This window comes from Rhagoletis zephyria, unplaced genomic scaffold (genome assembly GCF_001687245.7).
Source record: "Rhagoletis zephyria isolate East Lansing unplaced genomic scaffold, Rhagoletis_zephyria_1.1 Rzeph_scaffold_00001, whole genome shotgun sequence".
Taxonomy (NCBI): Eukaryota; Metazoa; Arthropoda; class Insecta; order Diptera; family Tephritidae; genus Rhagoletis; species Rhagoletis zephyria.
In genome coordinates this window covers 2,355,795-2,372,425 of record NW_016157085.1, presented here as the reverse complement: position 1 = coordinate 2,372,425, position 16,631 = coordinate 2,355,795, and the positions used below count along the sequence as shown (strand labels likewise).

At 33.0% G+C, this 16,631-nt stretch overlaps 1 protein-coding gene across 16 annotated transcripts in view; it reads right to left on the bottom strand.

The window, feature by feature from the left end:
- Window positions 1–143: 143 nt before the first annotated feature.
- The window catches only part of grh (grainy head), a 364,785-nt gene continuing 348,297 nt past the window's right edge, over window positions 144–16,631 (bottom strand). For 12 of the 16 annotated variants that reach the window (XM_017614481.1, XM_017614256.1, XM_017614404.1 and 9 more), the window contains 5 exons: window positions 12,269–12,448; window positions 9,756–9,895; window positions 8,810–9,002; window positions 4,656–4,720; window positions 144–648 (listed from right to left, as the gene is read on the bottom strand). In XM_017614481.1, coding sequence (XP_017469970.1) covers window positions 522–648; window positions 4,656–4,720; window positions 8,810–9,002; window positions 9,756–9,895; window positions 12,269–12,448 — 705 coding nt within the window. In that variant the 3' untranslated portion in view covers window positions 144–521. The remainder of the gene's footprint in view (window positions 649–4,655; window positions 4,721–8,809; window positions 9,003–9,755; window positions 9,896–12,268; window positions 12,449–16,631) is intronic. The other 4 variants (XM_017614749.1, XM_017614886.1, XM_017614956.1 and 1 more) reach the window with 3 other exon arrangements.

The window sequence follows — 16,631 nt, the reverse complement described above, 5'->3', positions numbered from 1 at the left end:
ATTTAACATTGCTTCTCTTCACTTGGTTGCAAAAGATTTAATCTATTCAGTAATATATTTTATTTGTTGTATAAGTGTTTAAACCGCGCGCATATACAAACATATTTCTTAAACACACACAAAAAAAATTAGCTTGAAAAAAATTATTGTTTAACTGCTCATAAGAGTATTTTGTATTTGTATTTGTTGTTTCATTTGAAACATTTTAAATTCCTTATCTATTTACGTAACATAATTAATATTGTGTCCATTGTTTTGTGCATTGCTGTAGTTGCTGTTGTTGTTGTTGTTGTTGTTGTTGGTTTTACGTCATAGTTATAATAAAAAGAAAACAGCTTACACTTCAATTTACCAAACTAATACAACTTCACTATGTGTTGTTGGGCTTTTGGCCTCCTTCTCCAGTTGTATTCTCTCTTTTAGCTGCCACTGGTGCTTTAATTTTTTTTTTTGCTAATTGCTACTTTATTGCTTTGTTCATGAGTTACATCTTTTTATATATATGTATATGGTCCTTCTGCTCAATGATTGGGCAACTCCGTTAATGTTATGTCATACAAATCGTCTTCGATCTGCTGCACTTCCAGCAGAAATATGTCTTCATTGCAATAGTACGAAATCATATCATCATCAATTTTCGCAGTAATCCTGTGCGGAGAAATAGAAGAAAAGAGAGAAAGATAGTTGTGAGTAAAATTATTTGTTAAGTACATAAAACATTGCTTAAAGGGTGTGTTCGAATTTTTGTGGGTAGAAAAAAATGTTGGGATTTTCGTGATGGCAAAAATTTTCAACGAATCGTGAATTTTTCAAGGTATAAATGTTGCATTGAGAAATTTTACTAGTTCGTGTTGAGTTTTTTGAAAATACAAAAGATTTGCACTAATGGCGTTCGGTGCCTAAAAATTGTGGACTCAATTTTGGTCTTTCGGGGGAAAAGACTTAGAAAAATTTGTGATGCGTGATTTAATTTATTTCGTTATTGAAAATTATCGGCTACACAGGTATGTATATAAAAAAAAAAGTTTCTGAATATTGAACCAAACCTCTATATCCCTTTGTTATTCGATGCGGTGAAGGTCAAGTAGGGAAAAATTCATTGAATAAACCTGAAAATTTATATACATGTGGGTTTCGAATCGCTGAACCCGAATCAGAGGTCCGTTAAACTCTATAATGTAAGGTTCGAGGTTATTTGAGGGTCAAATAGGACCCAAAATGTATTCAATTAAAATGTTTGTTTTTCTTGTCGCTTAAGTCGAACATGGTTGATTCTTCAAGATCATCTTGATGGCATGCCAAGGTCATCCCAAGGTCCAATTCGGAAGAATTGTATTGAATTTTCAGGTTTATTCAATGATTTTTTCCCTAGTTGACCTTCAAATGACCTCCCTGCATTCAGGGCGTCGAAAAATAGAGGTTTGGTTCAATATGCAAAAACTTTTTTTTGTAAACCTGAGTTATATATCGATAACTTTATCGACTATTTATCGATAAATTTATCGGTATTAACAGCGAGTTATTTATAAATATAGTTTTCAATACCTTATCTATTAATTTATCGACACACCTGTTTACCGATACATGTATCGATAAAATTTTGTAGTATTTGGACGAAATAAATGACAAATATTATACACAGTTATCGATTGCTTAGCGATAATTTTATCGATTTACTTATTGGCATAATCATTTATAAACGTCGTTGTGGATCGTTCAACTATTTGGCGCTCAAATTTTTGCCAAGCCCTTGGGGACCTAAAATTTGATGCTACCTACGAATGGCAAATAATTTTATGAGAAGCTTTATCATCTCAAGGGCTAGTGCGTTTGGTATGCACGCGGTATGACTAGGAATTTCAACTGATCATTTTGTATCAGCTGTCAAGAGGAAGATAAATTGGAATCATCTCCACACTTTCTATTAGACTGTTCAACCTTCAAGAGGCTAATATGGAAGCATTTTGGCTCGCACCTCTGAACAAACACTGGGCTCCCAGGGATCGAAATTAGCCGCATTCGAGATTTCGTAATCGGCTCGCGGCGTTGACCTAACTCAACCTAACCTATACTTCTTTCAGATTTGAATCGCATTAATCATGGAGCAGAGCAGAAAAGTTAGCGTGACGATCTAGAACAAAACCACAGTTGAAAGTAATTATCATACGCAGAGCCGCTTCTTTGTACTCTTCCCTCCCTATCGTCTGTCCCTCAATTCGCTTTACAAAGCAAGCGAAAAGAGAAGTCCATTAAGCCATGTCTGTCCGTCCGTCTGTCTGTGTACACGATAACTAGAGCAAAAATTAAGATATCTTAACGAAATTTGGTTTTAGGTAGTTTAGAGAAAGTTCAAACGACGATATTTGTTACCTGAGCCGGGTGTATAAAATTCGATTTCGCCTGTATTTCTACTTCTTTACTTGTTCTGATTAAATATAGTCGTTATTTTATGATTTTGATTTTTTTCGGTCATATTAAACCGTTATTTTCAGATTTAATTTTTACGATTGTAAAATATTTAAATGGTACATAAAAGCGCAGTAACGGTAAAACTGTTCAAACAAAATAAAATTCCAAAATAATGATTATCAGTGACCGAAAATAGCCGTTAAATGACAAGATTTTTGATTTTAGTTCATTGCATAATCGGTTTTATTCGCTTTTTATTTTTTCGATCAATAATAACACTGGTCTACAAATTTCAACTTTTTTTCTGCGAATAAGACGGGACCTGGTGTTTCTGAACGGATTTTTCGTGCTGAACACGAATCCGGGGTCAAAAATGTCCCATCACGTCACGTTTTCGAGAAAAAAGGGGTTGAAACCCCTAAAAACAGCGTTTTTGGCCATTTTCGAAAAATTATAGAGCTGAACCCTGACGTGGTACAAATTTTGCATATATCAGAAATTAAAGGCTAAACCGTGCCCTTTCGAATGAGCCCTATGCCGAATTGATCGCGTGCACCCTTAAAGCAGGGGGTGTATTTGTGTTTAGGGGTGCAGGAAAAATTGATCACAGAAAGAATTTAATCTTAAACGATCATAGAAAATTAATAATGCCAAGGTTTTAACTATATTAAAAGTCGCTGATTACGAATCTGCAGTTAGATTTTAAAAATTTAAGATGACGGGTCGAATATGGTGGATATAAAAATTGGACTCCTAGACACAAATACACCCCCTGATCTAAGGGTGCATGCGATTAATTCGGCATAGGGCTCATTCGAAAGGGCACGATTTAGCCTTTAATTTCTGACATATACAAAGTTTGTAGCACGTCAGGGTTCAGCTCTACAATTTTTCAAAAATGGCCAAAAACGCTGTTTTTAGGGGTTTCAACCCCTTTTTTCTCGAAAACGTGACGTGATGGGAAGTTTTGGACCCCAGATTCGTGTTCAGCACGAAAAATCCGTTCGGAAACACCAGGTCCCGTCTTATTCGCAAAACCCTTGTAGACCAGTGTAATTGTTATTTGTGGATTTTTATTTTTTTCGATCAAATATAACCGTTATTTTGGATCCTAACCGTTATAAAGGAGACTGCATTTTTATGGCCGTTTTAAATCTTTTATGATCGAAAAAAATAAAAACTAAAACAAAGGATTAAAATTAGCCCGAAAAAAATCACGAATAACGGTTGAAATCCAATTTTGACTGTTAAATTATGATTTTTAATATAGAGATCATAACCGTTACGATCCCTCAATATTTTTAATCGAAAAAATAAATCTTGATCTTGATAAAAATTTTGATATTTAAAAGTGGTTTTCGGTCCCTCATGGAAATTGGTTAAACAAATACAAGTTTTAAGGTTTTGATTAATTTACACAAAAGCTGGCTCCTTTCGGGTGCAAAAGTTATTAATAGTGCTTTTCAATAAACATAAAGTTTAATTTTCATTCATTAATTAAATACAACCGCAAGCTATTATGTAGTTATAAATATATATAGGTATGCTAATACAAATTAAAAAATCGTTCAATGAAAAATGCAACTGAAAACCTTCAAATGAAAATTACAGCACAAATGCAATTATTGTAAGATTAAATTTTATGGTAAATTAATTATGCAAATACTTTTTTATTATTAGATATTAAAATAAATAACTAACCGTTGTGTGCAAACTCATGCCAAGTATTTTATGATTATTAATTATTATTATTATTATTATTTTTTTTATTAAAAACAATTAAGTATGTAGTGAGGAGTCCATAAAAATGTTAGCGGTACACATTAGCACAATAAGTTATTGAACAACTAATTTAAGTAACTAGGTGAGTGCAGTGCTGTTAAATGAAATGCAAAGTTGAGTGTTCGTATTGGTGCTTGAATGTTTCTTCTGCCTTCTTCTTGCTCGATTTCGGCATCTCATTGCTTGCAACTGCTGTGCAACACTTAAAGCAGATTTATTTGTTTTTTTTTTTCAAAAACACTACATAAATTTCTATTAAATCAGCTAATTTTATGTGATGCGTGCTTTGCGACGTAAATATGTTCGTATGTAGGTAGGTTTGCATGTTTTGGTCGGTGGTTATGACTGTTGCTTGTTTTACTATTGTTTTCAAAGCTATTTATTTGCTGGCTTTTTTGTTTATTTTTTATATAGTTTTTGTTGGTGTTTGTATGTTGTGTGTATTAATGTTTATGTTTACTTACCCTTTTTTATTTGTACGATAAATATTATTTATACTCGCTGTTGAGATTTTGTATTTACTTTCAATCTGTAATTGAGAAAATGAGAGAAAAATGATGTTTGTATTTTGTTTAATTTTTTTTGGGAAGTTTTTAAATTTTGCTTTATGTTTTGTTGTATGTAAAAACTGGTATATAATTTTGTGATCATTTATTTGTTTTCTAAATTTTGTACAAATATATAATTTCTGTTCTAATTTGCTAAATATGAATAAGCTTTTTCCTACTTGTGTGTTTTCAACGGACAAAAACTCATTTTGCGTCAAGATGTAGGGTGAAAAATTTAAATTTTGTTCGAAATTTTACTTTTGATTGAAATTGAAAAAAATATGTAAATTTCATTTCATTTCAATAATATTAAGCCATATTTTTATTTTCGTACGAATCGGCAAATTTGAAATTTTCCTAGTAAACACTTTTCTATGCAAAAATTTCAAGTTCTAAATTCACACGAAACAAGTAACCGACCTATTAGTTATTTTTTTGTTGCAATTCAGTGATGATCAAAAAAAAACGTTGTTTACTGTTTTATATCAAAACATAGCCAATTTAAACAAATTCATTGTTTTTTGAAGCATATTTTCAGATATTTATTCTTGCCGTTCGCGACTCTGAGTTATAGCAGCTTTTTAGGCAAAATTTTGTTTTTGATCGAATAGATTTGGAAAATACCAATTTTCAATTTATGTTTCTGACGTTTGAAAATCATTGTGTTGTACGTATGTATGTCGGTACATGAATGTGTAGTTTGGAGGCCAGATTGGTGTGTTGTGTGTATATACATGTGTATGCATTTATGGCTGGGTAGTTATTCTTGCACCAGCAAATTGGTCTCAAGTCAATAAGGTTGCAAAGGGTTCTGATTTCGAGTGAGTTCCGCAAGGGTTTTCCTCCTAACCTAGCCCATAAAAGTCCAAACATTGTTCGGTATTTACTGTTAGTTATTATTATTCATCCTAACTTGATTATCTTTCGTTCTTGCCGGGAAGTTGTCTGTGATCAATTCAGTATTATTAGTCTATGGAATATATTTAGAAGTTTTACTTGATGCTTTCTCATTAACTGTTCAATAATTTACAGCGAAAGTCTGTTATAGATATTTGAAGACTTTTGTAAGACAATTGAAAGACAGTAGATAAGATAGTTTGAAAGATTTTGTTAAATCTGGCAGGAAAGTTTTACAAAAAAAAAAACGCTCTCCTTTGCCAACTTTTATGGTGAAAAGCTCTTTTGACAGAAACCACATGAGCATCTTCCAAAGGAAAAGGTAGCTAGCGCTACTCCTGCATTCGCAATGGACAGTTGAACAAAGCACTGGCCTGTCAATATTTTTTTTAAATTAAGTTTTTTTTGATTGATTAAATTTTTTTTTCATTGTTCAAAGAGAAAAAAACATACTTCTCTGATATCATTTAATTATTATATGTGTTTTTTTCTTTTTCGAATTTAAGATTTTTTCTGATTTAATTTAATATTTTGTTTTAGTTTTTAGATTTTGTTTTAAATAGAAAAAAATATTTTTTTTAATAAAATTTTTAGAAGCTTATAAATAGTATTATTTTTTTCTAAATTTTACATAAATACTCGTTTTACAATTAAATTTTTCGGTTATATTGGTTAAAAAGAAAAATATATTTTTTTAAATTTCTTTAAATTTTTCGACCTTTTTAATTTTTTCTCCTTTTAGCAAATTTATCAAAATTCAAGAATGCACCGCTTAAAATACGCTTTTGTTTGCGAAGAAGCGATCATACTTTTGAATTGCTTTCTGCAAATGATTACGGAAAGCTAGATCACGACTTATTTCATAGTTTTCGGAGCTATTATTAAGAATCTGAAGTAATTTTTTTTTATTCAAAATGGCGGAAGATTGTTTAAACGTTAAGTTGATTATACGGGGGGTTTCGGAGTAGCTGATTACGAATTTGAAGTCAGATTGGAAAAATTAAAAATGGAAAATGGAAAAAATGTATATTCTTATTTAATTTAATTTTAAAAACACTTGTTGTTAAAAACAAACAGATCAGCGCCAAGATGTTTCCGTTATCAGATCTTTCAATTAGTATTTCGAAAGGCAGAAAAGAGCTTTCAATTGTCTTTCGAAAGACGGTGGTGAGTTGAAAACGGTCGCCAAAATTTGCCTGCTATTGAAGCAACATTTTTTTTAATTCCATGACGAATATACCTCTATGTCGTTGTGGCGCACAAATAAATATTTTATTTTAAAATTTCAGTCATAAAAGTCGGGCTAACCATTGGGAACGTTTTTTTTTTATTCTCAAACTTTAAGAAACCAGGCTGCGCGAATACGAAATTTTTTAATTCATTTTATAAACATTTACAATTTTGTGTTTGCTTGTGTGTGTGTGCATGAATGGAATGTGTGAATGGGGCGGAGCGATGATGCATATTACTTACATAAAATTAAATGATTGATCGTAGCTGATTGTTGCGCTTGATTGCTAGATAAAGACACAGAGTCAGACACACACACACACACACACATATACACATACACATACACGCTGAAACACACATACAGATATACATATATACTACACATAAAAATGCATATAGACAAAATTTCATTAAAAAAAATTTATTTATTAACGATCTATCAACAAAGTAATCGCTAGCGTTTTCACTGGAAATTTATAAATCATACGCTTTTCGTTTCAGCTTTACCTCCGTTGTTGTTATTGTTTACTGCATTGAATTTATTAATTAATATTTTACAGCCAAGTTATTTGCTCTGACAATTCATTAAACATACAAACATCGATCGTCAATCGCATAGATCGTTGGTCGTTGGGCGTTTGGCGATTGACGATTGGCGATTGCCGATACTTATTGTGATCCTTCAGTACATGCGCCCATCAGCCATTTGCATATGGAATTCGCATAAAATTGCAATTTTTATTAACTAGATTAACATATCTGACAACGATCAAATATTCTTCAAACAGCTAACTGCATTACATTGTGTGTTTGTGTGTTTGCGTATAAACAAAATATTGCAAATATAAACACTGAACTTTATTGGGCGAGCAAGGAGATTATTGCTAGCTTAAATGTTGTTGTTTTTTTGTGTGTGTTTGTCGCTGGCTGCCTTATTACAGTTCATTATAATATACCACATAGTTGTTTGTTGTTGTTTGCCATTTCATTTCAACAATCTTCTATAGTGAGAAGTGGCAAGTGTTTACTTGTGGTTGAGGTGTAGCTGTGGTTACTGTTGTTGTTGGTGTTGGCAGTGGTGAAGTTTTAATTGCAATGATTAATTGTCAGAAACTTGCATTTGCTTTTTGTTTTTCTGTCTTTCATAGCTCTTGCTGTTCTTGTTGTTGTTACAGTAGGTGTTGGGTGTGGGAGTGTAGTATTTGTGCATTGCATTCGTTTTTTTTGTTGTTTTTTTTTGCCGATTCGATGCTTTAGTTAACGTTATATGGCGATTATGAATGATTATTAATAATTAATTATTATTTTGTAGTTATTTTTGGTTCGTTTGGTTAGCTATGCAGTTGATTAGCGGGGCAAAGTGGTAGAATGCAAATTATTTGAGAAAAAAATAAAAAATAAAGATGAAAAAATTGCTATCTAAACTACCGCTCAACCATTAAAGTACAAATAAATAAACATATAGTATATAAATATTTCTGATTAAATGATGAATGAGCAAACTAAGGAAAATAAAATATTTTTTTTTTAGTCCTTGCGCATTTGTGCATTAAAGTGACGAATTTTTTAAGTAAAATTTTTTTTCGATAAAACTAATAAAATGTTCGAACAAAATCGAATTATTTTTTTTTTTATTCAGAATGTGATAAAAAATGCGAACGCTGCAAAATTTAAAATTTTTTTTGTTAAATTTTTTAACTTTTTTCCATATATCTATAGATACATATGTCAATAGCGTTTACCCTGTTAGCTGTATTTTTTAAATTGGCATAAAATGAGTTTTTGTGTTGCAACTAACAAATATATACTATTTATGATGAAACAATGCTCTTTAGAGGGAGAAATTTCTACTTCTTATCTTGTGGGTGGATAGGAAACGTTAAGGAGTGTTGAATTTTTTGTTTGTTGGCAGCATTTATGCAATTATCTTTTTCACTTACCGCATTCAACAGGCCAATTGTGGTGGGCGGCACCACATGCAGCGGCGTGTAAATATCTTCGTTCTCCTGTCGCACGAATAGCATAACGCGTTCGCTGGTGGGCGGTGTCATGCGTCCGCGTTTCAGTGGTGGCACAAAATCGCCCATGGCACTGGGTACCAGACCTTGATCCAGCAGGTGATCCTTCTTGTCGCTGTGGAGGCGGGAAACGAAAGGGAAGGTGAATGATAAAATTATTAAAAGGAGAAAAGCATAAGAGATAGCAACCACTAAACATTAAATAATAAGGAAAAAAATATAAAAAAAAGTTTCAAAAATTTTTGAAACCTCGAAACTTGAACTGAACTGCCAAAAATTCCGTGAAAAATATTTGAAGTTTCTTGGATTTCCATGTCCAAATAAGTCGCCTGTATATCCGTATATTCTATCAAAGTATTGTTGGATCTTTTTTCTATACAGCTTACAAACTATTTAACTGAATAAAGCGCTGAATGACTAAACATTTTAGTGTAGAGTTCTAGCTTAACAGGCTACTGTCATAAGTTCTTCGCCTAAAAGTATGCATCAAAAAATACCTGAACGCACATATAAAGGCATATAAAAATTTCGATATGCGCGTGTTAATACAATCAAGCTTTCGCGGCATATTTTTTGGCACCCCAGCATTGATAACAGTAATTTTGGCGAGTATAGCCTTTGCAAGAGCCACAGCACAGTTAATATACTTTTTGTCAATTAAGTTGTACAATTTTAGGCGCAAACACATTTAGAAATTTGTATCATTATCAAGTTTCATAAAGTATTTTGCTTATTTAAATTATAATCTAATGTTACAAATGTATGTATGTATGTATGCAGTGCTCCCTCTTTCTTTCTTTCTTCCTTTTATACGCTCTCGCTTCGTTTTGTCGCCATTTAAAACTCAACGATTTTTACATATACTCACGTCTGCACGTCGGGCGGAAAATGATTGTGGAATTTGAGTGTTGGCGCCGCCACTTTTTGGCCATGCAGCAAGAATGGTGATGTGCCTTTGAGATCTGGTGCGCCGGTCAAGGAATCAGTCTCATGGCCATAGAAGCTCTGCTGGGGAAGAGAGAAAACATTTCAATAAAATTAGTAACGAAAATTAAGTAAATTTTTTTTTGATAAAATTGAGGCGCACAAAAAAAAATTAAACCAATCTAATCCTATAATTTTTGACTAATTTTGGCTTAACTTCAAATCGACATTTTTTTTAACCCGTTCACATATATTTACTCCGAACTTTATGTTGCCTACTTTTACGTTTAAATAGCCGTTGTTTAGTTTTTGTTGTGTCCTTATATTATATCCACCTTTTCTTAAGTGACCCTAAATTGATTCACAGGTTTTGAATTTTCATAAATTTATGCACATACCATAAAATAATGTCCATTTTTAAAGTGACCATAAATTTATATCTAGATTTTAAGTTACCAAAAAAATTATCTACAGTTTCTAGATGACCAAAATTTTACATTATCAAAAATCTATGCCCAGTATTTAAATTATCATTTACATAAATATGTCAATTTTTTAAATGACCAAAAATGTATGCCTAGTTTTTAAATTACCAATAATTTATGTCTATTTTTAAGTTGCCAAAAGTCGGCACAACCAGAAAAATTAAGTAGTGAAAAGCTCGCTAAAACCATCATCATTACCAAAAAACTCTACCCAGATTCTAATTGACGCAAAAACGATGTGCAGTTTTTAAATTGCCAAAATTATCTGCAGTTTTCAGATGACAACAAAATTAAGTTTTGAAATTCCAGTAATAAATTTATTCTCAATTGTTCAATTTCCAAAAAAAAAAAATAGAAATTTATGTCCTGTTTTTAAGTGATCAAAAATTTATATTTTTTATTTTTTTTTTAATTACAAATAAAATATTTTTAATAACCAAAAATGTATGACCAGTTGTTAAATGGTCAAAGAAACAACGACAATTTACGTCCAGTTTGGAAAATAATTTTCAGCTTTGTTTTTTCTTCGAATGGTTCAATTGAAATATTAACACTAACAAATTTTATATCTTCTTCTTCTTATTTGGCACTACAACCGTACGTCGGTTTGGGCTGATTTATACTTAAAAAAAACTTTTTGAAGTTTTCAATATATGTACCCTCATATTTTTTCATACAGTCGCCGTAAAATTTTCGATATTATTATAAATTCGATAATATCTTTCCAAAAATTTTTCTGCATTTAGTCTGCATTATCCTGCAATTTTACAGCTGTTAAATACAATATATCGATATTTTTCGATATATATAACGGGTGATTTTTTTGAGGTTAGGATTTTCATGCATTAGTATTTGACAGATCACGTGGGATTTCAGACATGGTGTCAAAGAGAAAGATGCTCAGTATGCTTTGACATTTCATCATGAATAGACTTACTAACGAGCAACGCTTGCAAATCATTGAATTTTATTACCAAAATCAGTGTTCGGTTCGAAATGTGTTTCGCAAACCCAATTGCTGCGAACGGCGACGAATCGACATTTCACGGTCTTCAGCAACACTCTCAGAAACAGACGCAATATTCTCTTCTGTACGCACTGTACGCATTCGTGTGGTTGGTTTAATGTCCAATAAAGTAAACTGAGTGCGAAACTTGGTCACAATCGCATTAATTGTTTGCTCACTTGGTCGATTATGTAGACCATAAATCGGACGTAAAGCGAACCGAACACTGATTTTGGTAATAAAATTCAATGATTTGCAAGCGTTGCTCGTTAGTAAGTCTATTCATGATGAAATGTCAAAGCATACTGAGCATCTTTCTCTTTGACACCATGTCTGAAATCCCACGTGATCTGTCAAATACTAATGCATGAAAATCCTAACCTCAAAAAAATCACCCGTTATATGGTTATCCATAACTCTTCGATTTAATTTTCGATAGAGTCTTTGTAAAGTCGTAACCGCTTCCACAATTTTTATGTAACTTCTAATCTGCATATAGTTTTTTTTGCAGTTAACCATAATTTTTCGGTGAAATTACCTTTTACACTTTGGTATATTCGTAATCGTTTTCCTAATAAATTTGTGTAGCTTTTACCCTGCAGGTATTCTTTTTTATAGTTATCGTAAGGTCAATATTCGCTGTTAAATTAGAAATATCGATATATCTTTTAATATAGTTATCGATAACTTTTCGACATAATTTTCGATAACAATTTTTTGTACTTTTGCAGCTTATATTCTGCATATATTTTTTATTGTAGCTCTCGATAACTATTGTATGTAATTACCTACTACTCTCTGCTATATTGGCAATCGTTTACCTTAACAAATTTCTGTAGCATTTACTTGGCCATATGCTGTAAATTTGCTGCTTTTAAAAGCACTGCTAATAACGAAGCCAATATTTGTTCTATTAAATTATTTGAAAAACAAAAATATCCCTTTTACTTTTCACGATTCACTCACCTTTTCCATATCATCGGCGGGTGAAAAAAGTACCGGTGGCTTTTGTAAATCCTGCATTGTATAAAACTCCGAACGATCGGTAACCGGATGATATAATTCATCGAGCTTCTTGCGACCTGTAGCGGTCATTTTACGTTTAGCAGCGCGTCTCTCCTCATCGCGTGTCTTACGCTCAGCACCCTGTAAGCAAGAGAGTAAAGTGGGAAAAATTAATGAGACTTCATTACAAGAATTAAACAGCTATGCTAAGCATTTATGTAAGAAAGATATAAAATTAAGCTATGATTCATTTGATTTCGCTTTGTTTTTTAGTTCGCTGCAATACAATACCCAGCAAATGTACGAGTATGCATGCACACAACATAGCCCCACAAAGGCCAACGAGGTCGCCATTTTTTATACCAATTAAGTGACAATGTGTCCCCGCACGCAATTAGAGCCAATACAGATTTTTTTATTTTTTTTTTTTAAATAAGAATTGCTATTCATTTAATGAAAATTGTAAAAGAAACAGCAATAAAATCAATAATAAACACCTTAAAGTTGCTGAAAAAGACAAAATAAAAGTGATTGTTTGACCTTCAAAGTGTCAGCGCGCAGTCACGTTCGTTGCTTAAGTCTTTTGTTTGTTTGGAGTTCGTTGGTTCGGTGGTTGGCTTATTGAACGAAATGAGCTGCTGCTGGTTAATAGCTTCAATGCTTAATACTTGCTTTAGCTGTTGTTGTTTGTATGTATTTTGGTATCACTGTCAGCGAGTTATGCATGTGTGATTGAATTATTATCGAGCACATATTTCATGACGAGTGCTTAAGAAAATATGTAGTGTGTACTTGGAGATACTTTTTTTTTCAATTTTTGTGCTCTCACAGCAGTTCGCTTGGCTTGGTAATGAATTATTATACAAATTGTTATAAAGTGTGCAGGCGCAAAAAATTAAGCAAAAAAAGAGTAAGTAAAAAAAAACAGCAGGCAAGAAAGAAATGAAAAGTTATTGTGAACAACAACAGCAGCAGCCGATTGAACAATGAAAATAAATAAAAAAAAAAAGCTGCGCAGCACAAAAAAACATAAACAAAGATGTGTGGGTTGGCTGCGTAAAAACTTGTGCCTAAAGCTATAAATTGAAATAGACTAAATTACAAACAGCAGCAGAGCGGCGCAGACTGCGTTCTTGGGTGGGCTGCTGGCAATAAAGTAGCGGTCTGCGACAGTGATATAGCAGAAAGAGCTCTATAAAACCAGCGCTTTTGTACATGTACATATGTATGTACGTATATGTGAAATATAAAAAACTGCGGCGTTGACAATGCTTTTGCTTGATTTATGCGTTGCTATATGCGGCAAATAAATCCAAAGTCAAGCTCAATTGTATAGCGGCCAACTACAGTAGCCAACTAAAGCAACCTTGATGCAGTTCAATATGATCTATAGAGCCATTTAATCGTCGAGTGTTGATGGCAGAGTGTACCAGGCACTCGCTTTGCACACATTCGTATGTATGTATATGCATGTGTATTTAAGTTAGGTATTAGAGCTGACACAAACGTTTAATAAATGACCCGTTGATGAACTTTGTCAGCCAAATGCCATACTTCAACCTAATGAAGCCATCACTCGGTGTTTATGTACATATGTAGGTATGGGTAAGCTACCTCAACTCTTGGTTACGCATATTTGTGCATAGCTGCATGTTGGTAGAAGTGATGAATTGCTGGCGGCATTTTTTTATTATTATTTTTGTTTTTGTTGTACTAACAAACAACTCGCAATTGGCCCCTAGCCGCTGTGTCGCAATAAATGCACAATTTCATGCTGCCACAAATTGAATGAAAAATCTGCAGCAATGCAACAAAAAAAAAAAGACGAAAATGAAAAGGAAGTATTCGATAACATGTATGTTTGTGTGGGTATACGTATGCAACTATGTATGTGTGTGTGTGCGTAGTTTGTTGAAGGTACAAAACGATAATAGCTTCATTGGCTACAGCAGCCAATTATGCAAATGCCTGAATGGAGACATTTATTGTGGGACCAAGTTGAAGAATGTCGTTGAATATTTTAGAAAAATTAAATAGAAAAAGCAGCAGCACTAACAATTACCACGCTTAATTTTTAATGAAGGCCAAGAATATTTTTAGATAGCATAGAGTGTAGAAATACATATATATGTAATTATTTTCAATTAAGAATTAATAATACGTACGAAATAGAATTGGAAGACTTGGATCCCTAGCGATGGCGGCAGAGAGGGACACACATTGACCTCAAGTGAGTATCAGGTCTCACCTGAAATATAAGTCTATAGTCTTAAAAAATCGGGCCACAGACAACACAGAGCGGCAGGTGGACGAGTGGCCAGACCTACGTAACTTTAAGGCATTCTAATACATAGATCTTGGGAACTAAACAGGGAGATGCCAGGAAGCATACCCCCTTCCCCTGGTAACGTGGCATGACCAAAGGTGGGGTTGAATGCAATCTAGGCGGTAATCAGGCTGTGGAGAGCCATACTTTTAGCAGCTTTTACAGCAGACACACTGGCGCCTCAATCAAAACGTGAGCCTTAAGAACTCTTCTTCTTCTTGTCTCATTGAAGGAGTTCTAATCCAAGACGTTGTTTTACCTTTAAAACCTATACAGGCTATTGCCGTAGGGCAGCCCAATGGAGCAGATGGTCCTCCCAGCAGCAGTGGGAGAAGAGGCACAATGAAATTTAAATCAACAAATAAATTAACTCAGCGCAACTTAACAAAAAAAAATTTGGAAATTTAATTCAACTCCAACCTCTCTAATCAAAGCAATTCAACTCAAGTTAATTCAGTTCAACTCATTCCATATGCTATTATAAAGGAATAACGATCATATCCAAGAGAACCATGTATGCATTAGGATGGTCCAAAACAAGTAAAGTCGGAATTTTAATGCACTCACCTTCTAGGATTGCTCTATATCGAAAAAAATACATCCCGGTTTTTAACCGACTTCACAAATAGGAGAAGGTTATCACTTTGTCGGGATATTTTTTTATGTATTTTATCGCATAACTTTAGACCACGTTGACCGATGTCTTTAATTATTTTTTTTTAAGGAAAGAGGTTACCTCACAGTTGTTCCCATTTTAATTTGGTTTAAATCCAATGATTGGATCATGAAGAAATTAACGATAATCTGAAATTTGTATATAAGAACTGGAGTCGGTTTTTTTGTTGCTTAAAAATTACTTGTTTTATTTTGAAATCAAAAAATAATTAGAGGTCGCTCAACGCGCTCAAAATATTCCATGTATTTTACATGGGAACAAACAACTTCTCGTTGAAAGATGTATCGAATTCTTAAAAATCTATATTTTTCGTTCGGAAAACTCTGGTTCTCTTCAAGAGATTTCCAAAAACAATACCCAATTGTTTATGTACAAATTTTTAATACTAAAGATTTTTTATTGGTCCCCCATTGCAATACCTGGCATTTTCTGGTGGTTTTGGCAGACCTATAAGATATAAGTAGTTACTATGAAAAAATGTATAAAAAAATAAAGAGGTATTATTATTTGGAATCTCCTGAAGAGAAACAGTGTTTTCCGATCGAATTACATTGCTTTTCAAGAATTCTATATCATTTCTACGAAAGGTGTTCCCCACAATACATTTTTGACCTAAAAAAAGGTATATTTTTCGGTATAGAACAATCCTAGAGGGTGGGAACACAAAAATTCCGACTTTTCTTTCTTGGACCACCCTTTTGGATTAAATTTTGGACCACCCTAGTATGCATTCTTGGTAGCAAAAACAACTCCAAAGAGCTTAATTCCTTATAAAACGTAACTTTCCTTAAAGCTGATTTAAAGAATATTTCAAAAGTTAAAGTAAATTATTCAACAAAAAAGAGGCAAATTATTACAGAAAATACCATTGACTGCTTGGTTAATGCCAATAAACTTAAATTTTCTATAAATGGATAGTTATTTATCTAATCCCCAAGCCCACACAAACCACTGTGCCATACTTTATCAATTTCATGAAGTAATGCCTCCACACATATTGTCTAGAGAAATACGCAGGCGTACCTTGATGAATAACCGACGGTTCAATAAATGGACAGACATACCAAAGCGAACAATGAACCAACTTAGGCAACGTGCGACGATAGAACGGAAATAAGAGCAAAATTTAAAGCAAAAGCTGCAATAGAGCTATCTATATACGTACATATGTCCATATCTATGTAGCTAGAGACATGGCTAGAGACAGGCATCTAAAGCATCATTTGACTAGTGATGCAAAAGCAGCAGCGATATTGACATCGATCGTTAGAGCGCAAGTGAAGCAGCGCTTGCAATTATGTTGGCGGCAAAGTGTAGCAAAT